General features: G+C 39.7%; 1 protein-coding gene across 6 annotated transcripts in view; it reads right to left on the reverse strand.

Annotated features, from left to right (window-relative positions):
* Positions 1-23,621, reverse strand: part of TRIM66 (tripartite motif containing 66) — a 125,512-nt gene that overhangs the window by 45,443 nt on the left and 56,448 nt on the right. For all 6 annotated transcript variants that reach the window (XM_074230251.1, XM_074230250.1, XM_074230253.1 and 3 more), the window contains 7 exons: positions 22,943-23,090; positions 17,517-17,649; positions 16,767-16,883; positions 14,323-14,437; positions 9,723-9,869; positions 5,947-6,064; positions 224-1,158 (listed from right to left, as the gene is read on the reverse strand). In XM_074230251.1, the coding sequence (XP_074086352.1) occupies positions 224-1,158; positions 5,947-6,064; positions 9,723-9,869; positions 14,323-14,437; positions 16,767-16,883; positions 17,517-17,649; positions 22,943-23,090 (1,713 nt within the window). The remainder of the gene's footprint in view (positions 1-223; positions 1,159-5,946; positions 6,065-9,722; positions 9,870-14,322; positions 14,438-16,766; positions 16,884-17,516; positions 17,650-22,942; positions 23,091-23,621) is intronic.

The following is a 23,621-nucleotide window of genomic DNA, read 5'->3' on the forward strand; positions in this document are numbered from 1 at the left end:
TTCAGGACAACCAGAAGTGTTCCACAATGTTCAGGCTCTTTAGTTTTACCAAATACTTTCCTACCCATCATCTCCTTTGAACCTCACAACATCCTCTGGAAGGAGGTAGAGCAGAATTTATCCTCTTGAGCTCATGGAAGACCATATTATGAGCTAAAGAAGGGCTCAGCTTGAATCCACACCTGATAGCCACTGGACTGGCCAATGCACCCTGAGGACTCACCTGGGTGACTTCTTCTTGGACTGGCTGAAGTGGGGCAGGCTGCCTCACTATGTAGTTTATCTGGCCCACGATGGTTTGCTGCACATGCTGAGGTGACTTAGTCTGGTTGAGCTGTAAACTGGGCTGTTGAGCCTGAAGAAGCAGCTCAAGGTCCTTCTGCATTTCCTCCAGCTCAAACTTATGGTGCATGATATCCAGGCTAGGATGCAGGACGGACTCATGGGCACTCTCGTGTTGACTTGAAGTCAGTGGAGGTGGGGGCATCGGTGGTGGTTGCTGCTGCTGCTGCTGCTGCTGTGGTTGCTGCTGTGGGGGCAGTGGCTGTGGGGTCTGGGGCGGGGGCAGCTGCTGATGCTGCTGAAAATGACTGAACTTGAGCTTCTGGTGGTGGCCAAACTGGACTTGGACAGGGGGGGCCTGCAGGGGACGCTGAGTGTGCTGGGTGTGAGCTGGTGGTGCCCCGGCACAGGCAGGGTGTGAACCCTGCTGCAAGGGTTGGACGTGGGAGAGCTTACCCAGCCCCTGGGGGGTACTCTCTGGCTCTGGATGAAGCTGGGGATCCAGCCAGGGCTGCATCAGCTTCACAGGAGGGGGGCTGCAGGGCTGATCTTTCTCACTGGGTGGTGCTGAGGGTGCATACTGGGCAGCTATGTGTGGAGGGGGCTGCATCTCAGGAGGCTGCCTGAAACTCTGGGGATGGTGTGCGCTGGGGTGCAAAGCCTGGCTTTTGTGCACATGGAGGGCAGGGGGGCAGTGAGAACAACAGACTGGTGTAGAACATGGGCCTGAAGCTTGGTACTTATGTGACTGGCCGCTAAGAGGATCCTGCTGGGCAGCTGGAGAGAGGTGACCATGATAAAAAGATGACCCTTGTATGTTTCCATAGCTGAGAGCATCTGGACGGGGCAGTGGTCCACTTTCCGTTGTTATGCTGCCTGTAAAGTCAAGAATGAATTAGCTTTTGGAAAGTTCATTAAAGGTGTTTTCTTGTCCTCTACCCACATGTTCCTCTAAACATAAAAATCAGAAGTTGCATCAAATGTGTGGCCTGTTACTTTTTTAGATGCTTCCAATCGGAATTGATCTTCCCTCCATCCAAGCTCACATAGAACTTTGCTTGTACCTCTCAGGTCCTTCTCACAGATTCATGGAATCACAGGATGTCAGAGCTGGAGAGGACCTTAGGATATAGCACATCAAAGTGGAAGAGATCTTAGAACACAGAATGCTCTGGCTGGGAGAGCCTAAAACAGAATCTTAAACCTAGAAGAGTTAAACCTAGGGTATCTTTAGGTATTTCTAGTCCCTTCTCATCACTTAAAATAGGGAAAACTAGAAACCCTGATTTGGGATCAAACTTGTCTAAGCTCTAGCATGTTGAATAATGTTCAATTATGACTTATTATAATTAAGTCTAACAAGAATAAATTCCTGTTTCTTTTTTGTCCTTGTACCTTCCTGTTCCCAGCAGATACTTAAATATTTGCTGATTTAAATGATTAAGAATAGAACAGAAAGAGAAATACCCTATTGAGTATTGCAAAGAGAAATACTCTATTGAGTCTTGCAAAGTGTCAATTCATATCAACCTCTTTTACACAGAACCTTTTCTCTTCCCTGAGTCCTTTCTATTATGAGGGAAGCCCATTGATAGCATTTGGAGCTAGTGTCCTGGGAGGAAGGAAAGTAGGTAAGGGCTAGAAAAGCAAGCCCAAAGCCAAAAAATAAAAAATAAAAAGAGTTGAAATTTCACTTAAAAGATATTTTGATGGCTCATCGATAATTTATAGTCTTAAAGAGTGTTGCAAGCATCAGACCTCTGACTATGAAGCTGGTTCATTATCCATACCACCATTCAGATTTTCATGAGATCCACCAGGTCATTTTACAGATGAGAAAACTAAGGCACAAACAGTTAATAACTTGCCCATGAGCAAGTACTCCACCAAATATGTTTAACATTTGAAGTGCCGATGGAGGACACAACATTATTCTTCCCTTGGAAAGATGTGTGCAGTTGCATGTCCATGTGATTAGGTAACTCCATATGTTACAGACACAGAAATATGTATGATATACACATATGCAGATTAGCATCGATTTGGAAAAAAAAAAAAAGCCTTCCCTAACTATAATCTGTGTGAAAGAAATTCCCTAGTCAATGTGTTATTGATCAGTACAAAATGTTGACTTGTTTCTGTAATATTTAAGAAAACTTTTCAAACTTTAATACAAGTTGATATTTTGCCTTCCAGTGGAAGTAGTCTTGGATTCAGTATTCAAAAGATCTGAGTTCACATCCTAGATCTTCCAGTTGGGTGGTCCTGGTCTAGCTAGGCCTAGAAACCTCTCCGAGCTTCAGATGCCTTTGCTCGAAAACAGGATTACTACAATTTACACCACCTTCCTCATAGGAGTGTTGTGATTTTCACACCAAAATGAAATAATATTTATTTAAAGTTTTGGAAACTTTTTGTAGGGGAGTTGGTCTTTGGCTACCCTTATCCCACAATGTAACCACAGCATATTAATGAGGTATGTCAAACTATGTATAAAATTTCAGTCATATCCAGAAATGCTTTTATGAAGTTGAGCACCTCTCTCTGGCCAAGAAAACAAGTTATACCCCTGGGGGCTTTAAAAAGTCAAGCCCAGGACAAATTTCTATAGTTGAAATGTGGGAGACATTGAAAACTGGAACCTTCCTGTGAAGGAAACCCTAAAGTTGAGAATGAGGGAATCTGTCTCTCCTCCCCAGCCCTATGGCCACATAACTTCATAGGAGAGCTATCCACCAGCAAGAGACTTGGGAGCAGAAAAACACAGTGCAAGCTAGCCTAGGGAGTAGCTTCAAGAAATAGCTTCCTGACAGCAAAGAGAGTCAACCCCAGAGAAGAGTCTACCCGGGGAATTCAGCAGACACTGTGCCCAAGATGAACTATGTTAAATAAAGTCAACAGGAGAAGACAAAAAAAATTCCATATTTACCACTGAACTCTTAAATTCATCCTCCATTTCCCAAATATATTGTGCATTTGTGGGAAAATGTGACTCCAGGTTTTCAAAGGCAAGATTTTATCCCTTCTATTGTCACTCCAGGTCACCAAAGTCAATGACTTTTCTACAAGCTCATTTTTGTTCACTGGATGACTATCAATGGAAACCACATTGGAAGATGCTCATATGAGCAAAACCCTAGAACTTGAGGGTAGCATACACCCTTGGGGAGGTCCAATGCATGAGTAGAAGTTTGGAGAATAGCCCAAACAAAATTACACTTGAGGTCTAGATCAATAATATTAAAACTATTAATAGGGGAATTGCTTTGATAACTTTGTCTTTATTTTTTTTTCTTTAAGGTAAAAAGACAAAGATCAAAAGAATATGACAAGGAAAACAGGTATGCTACAAGCCAGGAGAACTTATCTGATAGCTACTTTTGAAGTAACTCAACCCCCAAAGCATTGCTTAGAAGGCCCAAAGTTGCCAATTTGAAATCTGCTTTAGGAAAGTATGAAATTCGCTTACTTGCTTTGTAAAATAACCTTCAGTTTAGATAAAAATAGAACTGTAGAGATTAGCACATTTTACAGTCAGCCTGGTATCAGATTCTCAAGAATAAAACAAGTCATTTGAATTTGTGCATATGGGATGAGACAAGTTTAGAAAAGGTTTTTTGTTAACCTTTAGTTCAGAGTCATACTCTGGTCATGTGAGCATATGAGAGACAAATCTATAATCACAGATCACCCTGGATTTTGATGAAACCTTAGAGGTCATTTAGTCATCTGCCATATTATACAGGGACTCCCTCTACAACACCCTTGGCAGGTAGTCAGGCAGCCTCTGCTTAAAAACCTCCAGATAAAGGAAGCTTATCACCTTCTGGATAACTCATTTCACTGGTTAGGAAGCTCTTCCTTCATGGAGAAGAAACCTGCCTCCCTGTAACTCCAACCTATTTTTCTGGGTTCCTCCATTTAGACTAATTACTCAGAGGAAACCTAACTATTCCTTATGAGAGTCCTTCAAGTTAGGGTTACAAAGTCCATAAGTCTTCTCTCATCCTTTAATTAAACCAATAGCCTCAACAACAATGATTCTGCAATAATTAATGCTGTCCAGAAGAGGAATCAGTTAGAAGATAAAAGGTGGAAGATAATGAATCCCCTTCCATTTAGGATCTCCAGGCAAAGACCAGATGGCCCCTTAAAAGGGCTGTTGGAGAAGGGATTCTTATTCAGGAACAGGTGAGACCAGATGCCCTTTGTGGTTCATGGAAGTTCTTATTATGTTGCAAATGCACAAGAATAATCACACACACACATGCATGTACACCCATGTACATAGGTACACATGCTTTCATAAACACAGACCCATTTCTGCATAGCTATATGTAGAGTAGACACACCCATGAATACCTAGTGCAGTGTTTACATATGTGTATGCAGTACCTTATAAACAGGCATGCCCTTATACATGGAGACACAGTTATACACACAAAAAATGTAGAGCAGGCACAGGCACAAAGATTCCTCTATGCCTTTACACATGTTCACATTTGCACACACCCTCACAAATTTATTCTTGAACTTGTGGGATTTTAGGCTGTCACTGGATCATAGATTTAGAGTTCAAAGTTACCTTAGATCACCTTGTTCAACTTCTTCATTTAGAGATGTGAAAATCAGAGTCTGAAGAGGTTTAGTCATTTGCCCAAGATGGCACAGGTAGGAAGTGGCAGAGTGGGGACTCTAATCTATGCACTTAACTACAAATCCAGCCCTCCCTCAACTGAACCAAACTACCTTCTTAAAAGCCTTACAATTTTAATTTTTCTTTGACATGAACTATCCATCTGAAAAACAAACAGCCTATCATCTAAGCCAAAATTCTAAGCAGAGACTTTCAAAATAGCAGCACTATATATTGAGCCAGTCAAATGTCAAGATACATTTTCCAAATTTGTGCCACCCATATTCTCCCTGTTTCCATGCATGTCCCCATGCACCCAAGGGGGAAAAGGTTAAGAATAGGTTTTCCAAAATCATAACCACACTCCATAGGCTTACCTAAGCAATCCACCACTCTGAATCTACCTAGGCAGCTAAAGAAACCAGCAAAAATTCAAGATCAAGTTATTTTAAAAAGAAAAATGTAAACTAACCCAAAACATTGCCCATTGATTTCTCAGAAAGAAAAATATCCAGGTTTTAGTAAAAGTTTGAAAACCTCTCCAAAATTTTTATAAACACAAGTTTATAATTCCATCTTAAAATTTCTGATATGGAGATGATGGAAGAACTTTAAATCATGGTAAGCTCCTTCTGCCCATTTGCAAATAGTTGTGCCTCTTTACAAACTTGTTATGTTAGTGTGTGTATGTATATTGTGTATGTGTACAAAGAGAGCTAAGTCATGGACAGAGTTCAAGTGACTTTCTGATCTCTACTAGAATTTTGAAACCAAAATAATCCAAGGTGCCAAGAGAATTCAAACTCCATCAGGTACTTTGAATAATGAAATCATCAGCTCAAAAACAGACTTTTTGACTGTTATTAATTGTTTTAGAAGCCTTCTGACCCCTTTGGTCTCTTTTTTTTTTTTGCGATGAGCAATGACCTACCAATAATTAATCAATTGTTGGAGGACAATGAGGGTGAAAAAGTTCTTTAATGGGTCAAAAAGACATTCTTAATAAGTCTGGTGGCCTTCTGACTAACCTAAAGTTGCCAGCTGTTTTGTCCAGAAGGAAGGCTCCCAGGTAAACCTGATCTTCCAGGGAGGACCAGCATCTGTATTGCAACTCGTCTCCAGCAAACGCTGCATCTGAAACACAATCTGACAAGAAGCCAGAGGGTCACTTTCATAGGCAACAAGGACAGAAATGAAGATCCTTCACCTCCATGAGAGTCCAGGGTCACCAGAGGAAGCTAACTATTTGTGATTCTTAAATGCTAGAACAAAACAAAAGTATTGAAAAATTCATTAGAGCCTTCTGGAGAAAGTGGAAGTGAACTGAATCTACTTAGAGAAGAACACATACATACAGTTATCACATATGACTCATATATTGGTCTGGGGCTTGGGGGATTTTATTGTACTTCCTTGTTAATAAGGGAGCATTTTGGGGGAGTTAGGAAGAGAGCAGGAGGGATTTATCAATGACAGAAACATTAAAAGCATCAATTAACTATTGTTCTATAAGAAATCATGAACAAGTCAGACTTTAGAGAATCATGAACTGATGCTGAGCAATAGCAGCAGAATAAAGAGTTATGTACACATTAACAACAACATTGTGAGCTGATTAACTATGATGTATGCAACTCCTCTCAGCAGTTCAGTGATCAAGGACAACCCTGAGAGGCCTACGGACAGCTATGGACAATGCTATCTAGATCCAGAGGAAAAAACTACAGAAACTGAGTGCATACTCTGTTCATTTTTTAAAAACTTCTTTTATGTTTTTTCCTTCCTTTCTCATGGTTTTTTCCTTTCCCCATAATTCTATTTCCTCTTTCACAACATGACTAATATGATAATATGTTAAAACAGAAATGTACATGTACAATTTTTACCAAACTTTGCTGCCATGGGGAGTGAAGATGTCAGGGAGAGTGGGAGAAAAATATGGAACTCTTAAATTCACAAGTGGATGAGTGCTGAAAAACTACCATTACATGTATTTGGAAAAATGCAATAAAATTTCAATAAAAAAAAAAGCTTTAATCAAGTCTTTAAAAAGAAAGAAAACTTAAGTAGCATCTATGAACCAAAATTTTATTACATTAAGATGACTCAGAAAGGACAGAAAGTTTTCAGGGATAAAATTCTAATGACATCAAGTGAAAAGAATAACTCCCCCCAAAAAAAAGGAAAGGGGGGTTTGTCTGAAGAGTCCAATATGCATCTGCATCACCCAATTTAGATTTTGTTAAAGACCATGACCAGAAAACAGAAACAAGAGCAGGTACTGGAGGATAAAAAATATCGCAATGTCTATAGAAATAGTGACAAAAATGCTAGTACTAGACTGAGGCTGGTATAGAAAGCTAAGGAAACAAGGTCTTTATTTTTTGGCTATATTTGGAAAAGAGGAAGACTGATGGATCAATGATAACAGAGCACAAAGAGAAAAAAGGAGTTTACTCATCAACTCTTTGTTTCTGTATTCTGTGCCAATGAAAAAGACTGGAAGGGACAGTACAAAAAATGGCTAAGAAGGAGCTGATACCAAAATAAGCATGGAAGTAGTGAGACAGCACCTGGGGTTTTCCTGGGGTCCTGAAAGAACTTGAGAATGAGTTTGTTTAGCCACCACCAGAGATCTTTGCAGGACTTTGGAGAAAAAAGAGAGGCACCACAAGGTTGGAAGATGAGGATAGGGACTGGACCTGGGATGTCATCAGGGTGGAGAATGCCAGGTGAGGGACTTTTTCTACCTTCTCTTCAACCTAGAGTCTTAGAGAGTTGTCTAATGCAATAAGAAATCAAGTGATTTGTCTGGGATCCTAGGGTCACATGTGCTAGAGGCAGGACTTGAACCTAGGTCTTCCTCTCTCCAAAGTCAGCTCTCCATCCACTATATCATGCTGTCTCTCACACCCAAAGGACTGAAAGAGGGCAAACATTATTTCAATTTTCAACAAAAAAAGATAATAGAATATGCAAACTGTAAATTAATAATCTTTACTTCAATTCTGGGGGGGGATGGAACATGTTATTAAAGGCATGTTAATATATTAATAAGAATAATAATAAATATTAAATAATATTAATTTTAAAAAGAAAATATAGATTTGATATGAGGAAAACTGTTCCAACACCTACAATTTTCCCAAAGTGGCATGGGCTACCTCAGGAGATTCCAAGTTCCCCTTCACTGGAATTCTTCAAACAAATGTTGGATGACCATTTGTTAAGTATCCCATATCTCCTTAATGCTCCGGAAACATGGTCCCTTCCAACTTGGAGTCTGATTCTCTGGTCTGAGTCTAAATTTTAGCTCTGCTCTTTACAATCTGTATGACTTGGTAAGTCCCTTCCCATCATTGAACTGCAGCCTAATTCTTATAAAATGAAAAGGTTCAGTTAGATGACCTCTAAAGTTTTTTCAGTGCTAATTTCTATGTTTCTGGAATCCCTGTTCAGAATAAAGGGTTACTGCCTGGGCAGGAATGTTTGAAGAAGTCTCTTACTTCTGCTATAAAGATCAGACCAGATACAAAGATTCAGGTGTCTATGGCTTTAGGTTCAATTCCTTTACTTTTGTCTCTTTTTTTCAAGACTCCTCTGGCATTCCATTGCTGTGTACCATAAACTCCTCATTTTTGCTGTGTTGCAGAAAAAAAAAACTCCCCAAGAAATATGGAGATTTCCTAGGATCAGAATAATCACAATATATTTTTTATTTAAATTTAAGTATAATTTTGTTATATATGCATTTATATATATGAAATTTTTATTTATATATATAAATAAAAAATTAAATTTAAATATAATATTGTTTGTTCCAATGTTGAACTGAGAAGGCTGTGAGACCCTTGAAATATGAATGATCAATCAGTACTGTGCAGCCTAAGTAACTTTGTGACAAGAGAAAAGCAGAAGTAGTAAAGCAGGGCTGAAGAAATCTGGTTTCATAAAGCATGAAGAAGGCTCGAGTAAAGAACAATAAGAAAACTTCTCATGTATTTTTATCTTGAGCTATCTTGTCATCAAGTCTAGATACAGGAAATGTTGTGAATTCCAGTCGGGGTTGGGGTTCAAATGGCTGTGTTAAAAGCAGTTTCCATCAGCAGTCGAGTGTCCAACCAAGAACCTGCCACCTCATTTGACCAGAGGGGTTCTAATTTGGCCCTGGACTAATAGTAAGAGAAAGCTAGGATGTGAAAGCCTGGTCTGTGTGTGACCTGGATTAGCTAATGTGAACTCTAAGTTTATTCTGATAATCAATCCTCCTGAAAGCAATCTTCATTCTGAGACCTCCAGTGTGGAGTCTCAGTATACTAAGAACACAGCAGGGCAGTCAGTGGTACAAGCTTTTAAGAGAAGTTGTTTCTCCCAGTGGGTGGACAGAAGAAAGCAAAATGGTTTTGAAAAGATTTAGGGGAATTGCCACATTGCCCACACTATATCCAAAGAAATCTCTTCTTGCTTTATCCTCCAAATTCCTTATGTTTAGAATGGTTCTCTAATCCCAGGAAACCATTCAACTAGCAGAGGTACTGTGGTGTAGTGGGAAGAGCAATGGGCAAGGCTTTAAGCCTCTTGGATCAAGATGGTCAGAAGACTGGAGGCACAGAAGAGCAAAGCTCCATATGGTGACATAATCAGTGCCTTCAGACAGCTCAAGGACTTTAAAGGTGAAAAAAGGACTACACTTGGTTTGTTTGAACCCAGAGAGTAGATTTAAAATGAATGGAAGGGTGGGATTTGTAGGGTCTGGAGCAGATGCTGGGGTAGGGGCAGGGCCAGGGTCTGCAAGCTCCCTTACCAGTTCTTTGCTGAAGAGAAAGGGGATGCTGTTCTTACTGCAGACTGCCCAGTTGATGAAGTTCTGCACATGCTCAAACTGACGGTTTAAGACCATGATGCTCTGTAACTGCTGCTCCAGTTTCTGCTTCCTTTCATTGGTGAGTCCCTGGCACAAAAAGAGAAAACAGAAGGTAGATAATTGGGTTGTGTTCCAGGATTCCTAACACAGTGATGTGTGGGGTAAACTCCAGGCCAAGTGCCAATGTTCAGAGATGAGGGCCCTGTATGTCAGTAATAATAGGAAGAAGAGTATGATTGAGAGAGAATACAAGACTATTACGTTAACAAAAATATTGTGAGTTGATCTACCTCAATGGATGCAGCTCAGACCTGCTATGGGCAATGCCATTCATATCCAGACCAAAAAATAACAACACAGAATCTGAATGATCACTGTGTTCACTTCTTAAAAATTTCTTTTATGTTCTTCTTTCCTCTCCCATGATTTTCTTTCTTTTTCCTTTGTCTTAATTCCTCATACACAAAATAACTAATATATAAACACACTAAACACAAAAATACATGTACAATGTTCACTAGACTGTTCCTTGCATATGGCTAGGACTGAGTGTTAGATAAATATTCACATGTGTGTCAGACACTGTAACTAGTGCTGGGGATACACAAAAAGAAGCAAAAGACTGGCCCTACCTGCAAGGAGCTTACAATGGAAAGAGGAAAAACAAGAGGCAAGCAAATATATACAAAGCAATAATTCCCCTAAGGATGGATTGGAATGGAGAGGGCTTGGGGAAAGCTACTGGTAAAAGAAGAGAAAGGAAGCTAGGGAGATCAGCAGTCAGAGCAGAGGAGGGAGAACATTCCAAGCCAAGAGAAGCTGCCCAGAGTAGGACAGAGGGTCCTGCTCATGGAACAGCCAGAAGGTGAGGCACTGGACTGAAGAGTGCTTAACGGGGAGGAAGGTATAAGAAGACTGAAAAGGCTGGAAGGGGCAAAGTCATAAAGGACTTTGGAGGGCCAAACAGAGAGGCAATAGGGAGATATGGAGATTTAGTGAGAAATGGGGGTGACATGATCAGATCTGAGTTTTTAAAAGATCACTTGGTGGCTAAATGGAGAAAGGATTCAAGTGGGGAGAGATCTGGAGCAGGCAGACCCACTAGCAGCTCTTGCAATAGTTCCAGGTGTGAAGGGATGGAGGCCTGTGCTGTGGGTTGCAACATCAGCGGACCGAAGGGGACTATGTGTGAGAGAGATGTTCCAAAGGTGAAATATGCAGGAACCCAGAATGACTGCTAGGTTTTGAGCCTGACAGTCTGAGGGGATGATGCTTTCCTCTAGTAATAGGGAAGGAAGAGGGGAGGGTTTGAAGGGAACAGAATGTTTGGGACAGTGAGCTTCATATGACTACCAGACAGTCAATTTGAGATCCTTGAAAGGTGGTTGGAAATGCAAAATTGGAGAAAAGATCAATAAGGAAACATAACACATATAAGCATACCATCTATTTCTTTTTCCAAGTCATTAATAAAAATGCCAAACAACATGGGGCCAACCACAGAACCTCCTGTCACACTGACATTAACTCATTTATCAACTCCTCTCTGCACCTGTCCATCCAACCAGATCTGAATCTTTCTGATTATATTATCATCTAACATATCTTTCCAACCTTTACAGAAAGATAATAGGAGTTGTTCTATCAAAAATGTTGCTAGAATGTAGGCAAACTGTGCTCCACAACATTCCCCTCATCTACCAGTTTGGTAATCCTATCAAAAAAAGAAATGAGGTTAATTTGGCATGATCTGTTCTTGATAAAGCCCTGCCAGTCCTTTGTAATCACCATTTCCCAATTTTGATTGGAAAATCAAATCTCTTTATGACCCTTTCCAGAACTTTCCCAGGACTCTAGGTCAAATTCACTGGCTTTTAATCTGTAGATGCTTCTCTCTTCCTTTATTTTAAAATTAATAATTTGTAAAGCTATATATATAATCATATGAAAAAATACTCCAAATCATTGCTGATTAAAGAAATGCAAATCAAAACTACTATGAGGTACCACCACTCAATTATCAGATTGACCCAGATGACAAAAGAGGAAAAACAATGTTAGAGAGTTTGTGGGAGGATTGGGACATTAATGTACTGTGGTGGAGTTGTGAACTGATCCAACCATTCTGGAGAGCAATATAGAACTATGCCCAAAAGAGCAATACCCTTTGACCTAACAATACCAATTGACCAACAATACTAGGCTTATATCCAGAAGAAATCTTAAAAAATAGGAAAAATCCCAAATGTTCCAAAATATTCCCAGAAGCTCTCTTTGTAGTGGCAAAGATTTGGAAATTAAGGGGGATGCCCATCAATTGGGGAATGGTTGAACAAATTATGTTATATGAATGTCATGGAAAATTAATGTTCTATAAGAAAGTATGAATGGGAGGGTGTGGCTAGGTGGCACAATGGATAGAGCACCAGCCCTGGAGTCAGGAGTACCTGAGTTCAGATTGGGCCTCAGATACTTAATAATTGCCTAGCTGTGTGACCTTGGGCAAATTAACCCCATTGCCTTGAAAAAAACAAAAAAAGAAAAGTATGCATGGTTGGACTCTTAGAGAAGCATGGAACAAATTGCAGGAACTGATGCTTGAGTGACAGAGAGCAGAACCAAGAGAACATAGTACACATTAACAGCAATGTTGTGAGCTTAACAACTTTGATGGACGCAGCTCCTTCTCAGCAGTTCAGACACCTAGTACAACCCTGGGAGACCTGTTAAGGATAATGTTATCCACTTTCTGAGGAAGAAAAACAAAACAAAGGAAAACCTATAGAATCTGAATGTACACTATGTTCACTTTTTAAAATTTTCTCTCATATTTTTCTTTCCTATATTATGATTTCCTTTCTTTTCCCTTAGACATAATTCCTCATACAGAAAATGACTAATCTGTAAACATGTTAAACACAAATATATGTATATATATATATATATATATATAATATACATATATTACAATGTTCACCTATTGAGAGGAGGGGGGAGGAATGGAGAGTGGAAAAAAATTAAGTAACTTATAAATATGTTTATGTATGTGAATGAATGTGATTGTGATATCTCTCCTATTTTCCATAATCTTTCAAATTTATGTATAGTGTAAGTAAAGACAAAGAAACTGTCAAGACGTGTTCAAAGTAACCAAACTTCAAAAATTATTCTGGCAACTTAAAATACATCTGGAATATTAGCATCTACGAGCAGGAGAAAACCATTTGCCCAATTCTCTGTTTAAGTGAGGGACTAGGCATTCCCCAGTCTAATGGAAGTCATATGTTCTCTTACTGGATAAATTACATTCTGGGTTCTTCCTAAAAGGGGAATACTAGGGATAGAACATACCAAAAAGTCTAGGACAGGAATCGGATTTGTTTGACAAAGATTGAGCTGGTTTGCTTTTAAGGGATGACTCCTTTGGTCTAGGTTACACTTAACTCTTCAGTATGAACCTTCCTTGGACCCTTGAGCATGACGAGTATAGCCTAAAGAAAACGTGTGCCAAAGATTTATGGGAATTCCCATTAATCTTTTTTTTTAAAGTAAGATTAACATTATTGAATTTTGTAGTCCATGAGTACTTCATTATGTTTCAATCCTGAGCCTGAATATCACTGAGTCAGTCTGGCTAGTTCTGGCCCAGAATAAGGCCAAACAAACCCTCTCTCTGATCCTTAAGAACCATGCCTATAAAAAACAAGGTCTATGTAGGAACATACACTACCCTCTACATCCCAATTTTATTTATACAGAATGAGCCAGTAAGAATCTAAAGGTCTTTGTCTCTTCTCTCCCTACTCCTTTTATAGAAGCTCCGATTAAATTGATACATTTTCTACAAAAACTTCAATGATTCCCAACTCTACCTTCACTCACATGGTGAAAACCTCTTACACACCCTCTAATATCACTGTAGCAATAATTCAGGTAGGACTTTATATGTGGCTCCAAAACCACCTCCTTCAGAAAGCTTCCCATGACTGACTTTATCTACAGTCAACCATAACTAGACAGGCTCACGTCTATAATTGTCTTCTAGTCATTTCAAGTTTGAAATGCTTGTTTCCCCAACAAGTAGTCTTTTTAACCCTTCTCTCCTCAGACAACTATTACAATGCAGTGGGTAGGTCACTAAATTTATCATCAGGAGGCCTAGATCCAAATCCATCTTAGTAGATACAAGACATGGTCATGTCAGTGTGGCACAGCAGGTGGACCCTGGCCTTGGAGTCAAGACAATCTAAGGGCAAATCCTGCCTCTGATACTAGCTAGATACCTCTCTGGGTCTAAGTTTTTTCCTCCATAAAGTGAGGAAGTTGGCCTTGAAGTACCCTTCCAACACTAATTTATGATCCTCTGATCACTCTGAGCTTCATTTTCCAATGAGATAAAATTTTTAAGTATCAATATTGGTAAACAATTATAAAGGATGTATATATCAAATACTATAAAAATGTGAACTAGTGTGATTATTAGCAGAAGGAGGATTCATCAGGGATGGTGGCCCCCCTATCATCTTCATGCTATACATACCTCCAGTTGTTCCAAAAGTCCATTGGCTTGTTTATTTAATTCATTCATCAGCACCATTTTAGCCATTTTAATCTGGTTTTCTACTTTCCTGTGAAGATGCTTGACTTCAAACAGCCTGCAAAAGAGAACAAAGCCTATCACAATGTGCTTCAAGTCTCTTGTTTCTCTTGGGCATCCATCACTTGTCAGAGAATCAGTCAAGAGAAATTAAATGTTAAAATTAACAGACTATGCAGCCTACCTGGTGGGAAGTCAGAGACCAACTCAAGAATTTCCTTTAGTGAGAAAACCCATGACCATTGTCTTATTCCCAGGCTTCAAAAGGTATTTATCTACAATGCCTTCCATGGGGATCATCTTACTTGGTCAGCAAACCAATAATCAAAAGTATAACACAACTTTCAAACAAACCCCAAGCTCTAAGTCAAATATCAATTCAATGTTCTATCCAAAAGCATATGAATGAAGAGGGAGTAGTCATTCCACCTTAAGAATAATATGCTATAGAAACAATGTAAAGATTATCAGACTGCCTTCTGTGGGGTGAGGGGAGGAAAAAAGTATAATATTCAAAACCTTACCAAAAAATGATAGGTAGAAACTACTATTGTATGTAATTGGAAAACAAATAAAATATTTATATAAAAAAGAATAAGATGCTAATGAGACAGACTGGTGAAGCAAAGGAGTTTTCAGTCCTAACTTCCATGAAGCCTTCCTGATCTTCCTGGTAACTACTATCCCCCTCAGACCCCATATAGTTTTTAGTTTTTGAACTCTCTGATATATTACATAATATTGTGTTAGGAACCACATAATACTACAGTTTTCTTTATATATCTCATGCCCTGTAGGACTACATGATCCATAATCTTAGAAACTATAATCTAAACATTGATTATCTCCCACTGCTTAGCACAGTATTCTGTACATAGTAATCAAGTAGCAAAAGTGTTTGTGGAATGCTGAACAAATGAATATAGTTCAACGTACAACCAAGGAGAAATCATTTCAGTTTATCGGAGAAGTTTATTCTTTTGTCAAAAGGGTGGATATTCCCCACTTGTTCAAAACACCTCCTGGAAACTGTTCTAAGAAAAGACTTCAATTCTTCAAGGATCTGTTATTTCATTAGTATGGACAGCCCCTCTCTGCCTTAGGAAATGGACTTCATGAATTCCTGGAGAGAAAACTTCATCATGTTGTGGTCAACATAGTAATGTCAACTGAGGCTAGTCTCAAACAATCTGTTCCCTCTACTCAGAGTTTCTAACCTAGGGAAGATTCCCTGCAGGGTATGAGGAGGACTTTAAAGAGGGAGGTACTTTGAAAACTTTGATATATGTGACTTATGATTTTGTTGCTGCATGGATGTATCTCTAAACTGGAATCTGTTATCTTCTGTGAATTAACATGGAGAATAAGGGGAGATAAAGGCTGCATTCTGATGAGTAACAATCTCCCCTGAATTACCCTGAACTGATCATTTAGACATGTTTGTGAGAAGGCTGCCATAAAAAAGCACCTGAATAAAACCTATGTACCTGCCATCCCTCTGGAAACTCAAGGGCCTAAGGCCTCCAGGTTTTGGGGGATTTGTTCCTATCTTGGAGTTTTACATAATTAGATCTTATTTAATCATCAGTCAAGAGCTGGATATAAAGTGCCTACAATGAGGGCCTCTATCTTCATGAAAGGCTGGGTTCTACTCTTTGTCATCCCACTATGGCCTAGACTCAGATCATTCTGCCTCATCTTGGTAACACACTGATGATGACACTAAGACAAGACCATACCTCAGTGGGAACTCCCATAATACCCTATTCTGAGGAGCACAGAGGCACTGACCACAGTCTCAGACCTTGAATAGGACCAAAAAAAGAGGGAAGAGAATAGGTCCCCAGCCTGCCCTTTGATTCTCACAATCCTGCCAACAAGAACACAGAGAGAGCAATGCTTTGGATAACCTCAATAAGATAAGATGGTCAGATAGGCTGATAGGATAACTAGCAATAGTTGAGGCTTATCTATCAATTATAATATCTCTTGATGCCTGGCAAATTATTGCCTAAACCCTGTAGATAGGCAGAATGGCCTACTCAGTAGCCCCATCCTAGGTACCTAGCACAAAAATTTTTTGGTTGTGTGGATAGTCTCCACTAATTAGACAGGCAAATGTGGAAAAAGTCTGTGAGAATACACAGGTACACAAGGGCTCAGCCTATAAAGCATCAATACCTATGGCACTAATAGTAGATCCAGATTCACTGGAATTTTACCCCATTTATGGTCTATATGTATCATTTACTCCTTTTCCTTTGGATAAGCATGAAGTTTTATGACCTATGGAGGGCATATCAGGAGAGGGAATAAGTTCCAAATAGTGACCAGAGGTGTCCCACCACTTATATTAAAGCTAAAATGGGATGAACAAAAAATGGTACCTGTCTTCAATCTGTTTGGCAGAAGCCTGTAACCCAGTTTTCTTGTGCTCCACTTGAGTAGTCACACTTTCCAGAAGCATTCTTTGATTTTGCAAAACCTCTTCTACATGTCTGCACCTGAATAAAAGAGACAATACTGGGTACTGGAACATACTCTTAGGATATTGTAGAATGCCCTACAATGCATTTGAAGGAAGAAAAAAATGTCTTTTGGGAATCCCCTGGATTCACTTCTGCTTAGGTTATAGGTATTTCCTTATTTCTCTAGCAAACTTGCAAGTATCAAAAGCCTGTTGCTTTGATTTAGGACCATCTATTTTTTTCTTTCTCCCTTTTAGTAATTTTCAGTGCTCTTCTGGAGGACAGCCTTAGTCAGAGCTAGAGGCTAAATATTAACCAGCCCATTTGGAGAAGGGCAAGATGGCAAAGAGTGAGAAGATATTTAGAGTAGGAATTAAGAAACTTGCTGGATGACTTGGTCAAGTCATTCTATCTAGGACTCAGTTTCTTCACCATAAAATAAGCAATCCAACAAAATGAACTAAATGGGTCATTTTAGCTTTAACATTAGATGAATCCATGGAAGCTACATTCTGTACGCATGTGTTCCCTAATAGCTACTATGATGGAAAGAATAAAATGTAGAGTTACATAATATCAAGACTAATATTGTTTGTTCTTTCCCTGGCCTTAATGATGAGAAAATTGAGAGTGATTTCCTAAGAGGTACAGACTCATCCCCATCAATACCTGTGATCTTTGTGGTCAATCATGAGGCAGCTATGGCATGTGAGGACATCACAGGTCTCGCAGAACAACTTGAGAATTTCTTGACCATGTAATGGGCAGTACAAGGAAGAGTCACTGGACCCACTGTCCATTCCTACAAGAGAAGAAAGGGAGAACTGCCTTAACCCAGTGAAAACTACCCCTCAGCTGAGATGAAAAAAAATCAGCAAAAGAGAGATCTGCTTGCAAAGGGAAAAAAAGGAAGACTGAAGTTCCTTCATCACTAGAACAGTTAAGTTCAGGGAAGAATTGAAGGGAATATGGGTCCTATTCCTCCTGGAAAGCATCACTCAGACCTCTGCAAACTACACACACAGGAAGGATGAGTAAAATTGTAAGGCAGGTTAGAAAAGGTACACACAGGAAGAAATCAAATTGAACTTCAAAAGAGGTAAAGATAACATTTACTCTCACATAACGAGAAAAGAAGTCTCTAAAATTCAAGCAAAAACTGCCTCAAACCACCAAGATTTCCACTACTGAGAAGCCTATGGATTGCAGTTTATTTTTCTACAATTTTGACAAATGTTAGCCCACCTTTCAAGCAGTGATAGTTATCCCCCAAGGGGCATTCAAACCCCTGGAAAAAAAGGAAGGAATCTTCCATTTTTGAAATCTTGGTCAATTCCTAATACAGGATCAGGTACAATGAATGAAATAATCAAAAAGTACCTATTTACATTTCATATAACATTTTCCAAAAATGTAAGGAGGAAAATAAACAGGAGCACTGATGGTAAACAATGGCATGAACATTGAATGAATCTATTAGATGAATGTATAAATAATACAAACCTTTTCTACAAGCAGAGGAATGAATATATGTAGGGGAGAGGCAGATGTAGAAGAGAGTTATGTGTTATTTAGATGGTAGAGAAGTAAGAAAATAAGGAGAGTTAGAGATAAGTATATGGAGAAGGAAATAGGTGATAGGTGAATTATGAGGTATAGTGGAGAGGCAGGTATAAGTCATGGTGAGTGAGTCAAGAATGGGAGAGAAGGGGAGTACAGGCAGTAATGGGGTATGGTGAATGTAGTTGAAGTTAGAGTGAGCCTTGGTGGATAGTGGAGGAATCTAAAGACACATAGGATAGTGCTATGAGGAACCTTAGTTCAACTCTAGCCCTACTCAAGACTGGGAGAAGATAAGAAATTGACTTCAGATGATCAGACCCCAAATTCAGGGACCTTTCCACAAAATGCCATGCTGCCTTCCCTCAGGCTGAGTATAATGGCAAATGAGGAGTCGGGGTATGGATGGTTAATGGAACAGTGGATGATGGAAGTGTTGAGGATGGGGCCAACTAGGAAAACATGACGATTCAGTTGTGTGAGAAATCTGTGGAGACTAGGTGAGGTCAAGGAAAATTCAGTTTAATTCAACAAATAACTCCCAAGTGTATCCTATGTGTGACAAGTCACTGAATCTGCTCTGTCTATTCATTTAATAAACACTTACTAGTACCATGGATATTGATGAAGAGCAGAGAATAATAGATTCAGAACTAGAAGGGAGCTTCTAGGTCATCAAGTTCAGCCCCATCTGAAACAAGAGATGTTCAGTGAATTGCCCAGGACCATGAAACTAGTATATATGTGAGGTGGGAATTGAACTCAAGTCTTACATAATCATTTTGATGAATTTTAAATAATGTACATCAAGCATTCAGGTTACTGGGGAGAAAACCCATTCTTCTTACTCAATCAACAATGTAATAAGGTTTCCTATGTACAAGCACTATGCTGAGTCTTGAGAATACCAAAGACAAAAATTAAAATAGGGATGCTGCTCTATTAGCAGAGTCCTGCTCTCGGGGAGCTTGCATTCTAATTCTAAAGACAATATGCACATATTAACATGGATGTATACACATGTATACAAATACATACAGGAGGAGGAAAACACAGTCAGTCAATATTCACAACAGAGGAAAAATGGCAGTTGGCCATTTACTTGTCCCTAACAAAATCACAAGGGCATAGACAGCAAAGTGTTTCTTATTCTGACAGAATTATCATGCAATAGAGACTCCAAAAGAGAGCCCTGAATTTTGGGACAAGGACTTGGGATCTTGCACACTGCTCAGCTCTCTAAACCTCTGCTCCCCCTCTATACAATAAGGATGACCTGACCAACAGTAGCATTGGAATGAAGATCAAACAAGGTGACCTATGCAAAGGACTGTAGAATTATAAAGCATATGTACTATTTATTATTTTGCATGGTGATAATGGATTTTAGAATGAAAATTAAAGCATCTTGAGGGAAAAGGATTAATAAACCATAACAATGTGCCAGATACTGAATCAAGAGAGCTAAACATGCCCAGCCCTGAGATTAATAAACATAGAGGACCTGGCCAAGGTATATTCAAATTTTAATGATCATTTTTTTGCATCTGAAATTTTCAAAGGAGAAATGATTTACTGTTCAATGATGATGATGGCTTCCCCATAAGTAGAAATACAATATTATCCTTCTTTTCCCATAGCTCTCAGATAGAAGCTGAACCCAGGAAACACTGTTGTCTAAGCTTTAGAACTGGACGGGACCACGAAGTTACCTCATTCCCCTTATTTTACAACTAAGAACACTGGAGCACATAAAAGGGTAGAGACTTACACAAGGTCACTTAAATACTAAAAATATCAAAGGCATTATTAAAACCCAGATCATCTAATTCTAAATTTAGCTTTTCCCACTAAATTGTATCCACACTGTCACTGCTATGCAGGTACCTTGCAGTTGTTTAAAGATGACTCCATTTCTTTTTTGAAATTGGCTATACAGATGCCAGCAGATAGTGAAAGGACAAATGTTTTCTTTTGGGGCAGAAAACAGATAAAAAAATCTTTCATCCTGTGGTCTGTGCACCAACACATAAGACAAGAAAACCACAGAAGCCTCTATAACTTGTTCACTGGGTCTCATGTTTCATGACAAGGATACAAAAGGAAACCACAAAATCTTAGCTGTGCTTCCTTCCTTTTCCTGCAAACAGGTTCAGCATCGAGTTGTCTCCACCACCACCCCCAGTCCACCTGGGCAAGTCCATATGAAGTTACTTGCTCTCCATGTAATATGAACTATAGCATGGAAATTGCATTAGATATTGTCTAAGATCTTTTTTGGCTCTGTTATGCTTATTTCTATCCTCTTAAGAGCCACACTACCTGCCAAGGTCAAAGCAATAGTGGAGTGACAGTCATTCATGTCTAAGACAGCCCACGTGCACCAAGGAGCTGAATGAGCTTCTATGAACTTCTATGAGCTTCTCTTTTTTTGAACCAGTCATTTTTTTACCATGAGGTTGAGCTGACAATGCTCTTAAAAGTGATCACACCTAGAACTATTCCCAAAAGTCAGGGAGGATTCAGGAAGATTACAACATGGTCCTACTAGAGCAGTCAGAACAAGGCCCTCTCCTTGGCAGGAAGAATAAGCAGGCAATTATTTCATTCATCCTCAGGGCCCTCAGAAGCATTTACTAGGAACCCAAGTGCATCAAGCTTTTCACTGGACACCATGTGAAACAAGTTGAGAATTCAATAAATTCAACTCTACAGATATTTATTAAATGCCCATTGCATGCAGGCACTATGCTAGTCATGAAGGATATAGAGCAATGGCAGTCCCTGCCTTCAAGGATCTTAAAATCTAACAGGATCATAGTTTATTATCCAGCATATGGAGAGAACTAACCAAGATTAGGGGCAACTAGGTAGTACAGAAGATTGAGAACTGGGCCTGAAATAGCTATTCGATCCTGAACGAGTCATTTAATCCTTGCTTGTCTCAGTTTCTCACCTGTAAAAATGGGAACACACTGGAGAAGGAAATGGCAAACCACTGCCAGTATCTTTGCTAAGAACAGCCCATGGACAGAGTCTGCGGGGTCATATAGGGTCAAGGTAAAAATTTAAAGTTAGGGTTAAAGTCGGTTAGAAGTTGGGAGACTGAATTTAGGATTAGAGTCAGGAGGTGGGAGGTGAATTTAGAGTTGTTAGGGTTAAGAGGCAGGAGGCAGGGGCAGGTTAGGATAGAATCCAACATAACAGAACAATAACAAAGTAAATAAAAGCCAAATGGCCAGTAATATTGCCAACAGTAGTCAGTCACTGTTGCATCCATTATCACGCCTAGGAATAGATTAAAAATGCAAGTCATCTTGCATAGCCATGGTGCTGTAAAAGAAATTCTTGGATGCTCACTATGTTGTAACCTTTGACAACTCACTTAGGATCTCTAGAACTCAGCTTCCTTGGTTTTGAAACGAAGGTGTTGGTCTAGATCAGAGATGTCCTATTTCTCCATTGCAAAATTCCTGAGTGGTAGTCATATTAAAATTTAATTAGGAATTTTTAAAATTTTTTACAAATAATTAAAATACAACATAGATAATGCAGATTTATGGTTTTCTAGATCACTCTGGTCCACCTCTGGTGGAAATGACCTCTAAAGTCCATGATCTTCAACCTGGGCTGATCTCCCTCTGTTACTTACTGCAGAACTTTCTGTGCTTAGCTGAGACCCTAATTTCTTCATAATTATAATATCTGATATTTAAAGATTCTTTCACATACATTATCAGGACAAATACTCCATATCCTCAAAACAACACACAATAAGTTTTTCAGCATAAGTAGAACTGCCCTAAAATTTCAAGGGAGGAAACTGAAGTTGGGAAAGATTCAAATGATTTGTTCAAGAGTGGGGTTCTCTAACTCCAAATTCAGTATGCTTGTTCCATCACACCAAGGTTTCCTCTTGGAAAGTCTCATTCAGTTCTAACTCTGTAGTGTTTCTAAACTCTCCCTTACGCTTAGGAGTACACACAAGAAGAGTAAGAAAAGAAAGGGGGCTATATCTCCAAGTACAAAGTTTCTGATGGAATTGTTATGTAACACCAGCTCTTTTCAAGAAAGGGAGACTGTGAGCTCAAGACTAGTATTTCACACATCTATTTTTTTAAGATTTCTCTTTCAGGAGGTTTGCCTAACCCTAGCATCAGGGTTGCCCAGCAAGGAACAGTCATTAACTTAGCAAACATGGAAAGAATCACAGCCTGTTTCCCAGTATGAGAAAAATAATTTACTCTAGGCAGCAGAAAAGAATATGTCTTTCATTCAATGGGCCCCAGAGAGGCTTAACTGCACTGAGAAGGCCCTGGGTCACTTTATACTGCCTGTTGCCTAGAGACCCTGGTGCTCCCAAGACATGCCATGCATGCCCCTAGGGCACTTAAGAACACTGTGGAATGGTGATGATAGTATTGGTCCTGGGATCAGGGTTCAGATTTTACCTCAGATAACCTCTCAGAACCCTAGTTTACTCATCTGTAGGATCTGTAAGGGCCTGGGAAGTGGAGCAGATTGAGCAATAGTACCTGAAGATCCCTTCGGAGCACGGGAAAGAAAATGGTCTGCCATGTCCTTGGCATGCTGGTGTTCCTCGGTGCAAGAGCTGCACAGCCATCGGTTGCAGTAGGTACAGAGAATGTGGGCGGGCCTCTTCTCCTTGCACTCGGAGCAGCTCTGAATAAGATGGAAGAAAGGAGGTTGGGGAGGAGAAGAAAGGAAGTAATGCAATTAAATGTCCATATAATTACAAGAGTCTGTCTCCAAAGAGCAGTTTCAACATTCCCTCCTTAAGAGACCCAATGCTGGGTCTGCTGGGTCCTCTACTAATTGGGAGCACATTAATTAACAAAGAGTCATCTCCTACCAAGGAAATGGGGCTGGGGCTCCTCTGCAACATGCTGAGAGAAGAGAACCAAAGTGTCACAGTAAGCAGCAGGTGTTTGCTCCCTCCCTGTGCACATTGTACAGGTATTTTCCATAGGATGGGTGCATTTGGGGGGCTCTGATAGAAGGGCTGGGGGGACTATGGTAGTCAGGAGCCCAAGAGTTAACTATCTTGTGATGTGGGGGAGGTATCACTGGGGCCTCTGTGAGCAGCAGCTGTATTTCTCCTATGCCAGAGCAGAAGCACAGAGCTAAAATATTGGGGCTGTACTATTGTGTCATCATATAAGTGTGGGGAGGAATGGAGGATGCAGGGTCATA

Source organism: Macrotis lagotis, chromosome 3 (genome assembly GCF_037893015.1).
Source record: "Macrotis lagotis isolate mMagLag1 chromosome 3, bilby.v1.9.chrom.fasta, whole genome shotgun sequence".
Taxonomy (NCBI): domain Eukaryota; kingdom Metazoa; phylum Chordata; class Mammalia; order Peramelemorphia; family Peramelidae; genus Macrotis; species Macrotis lagotis.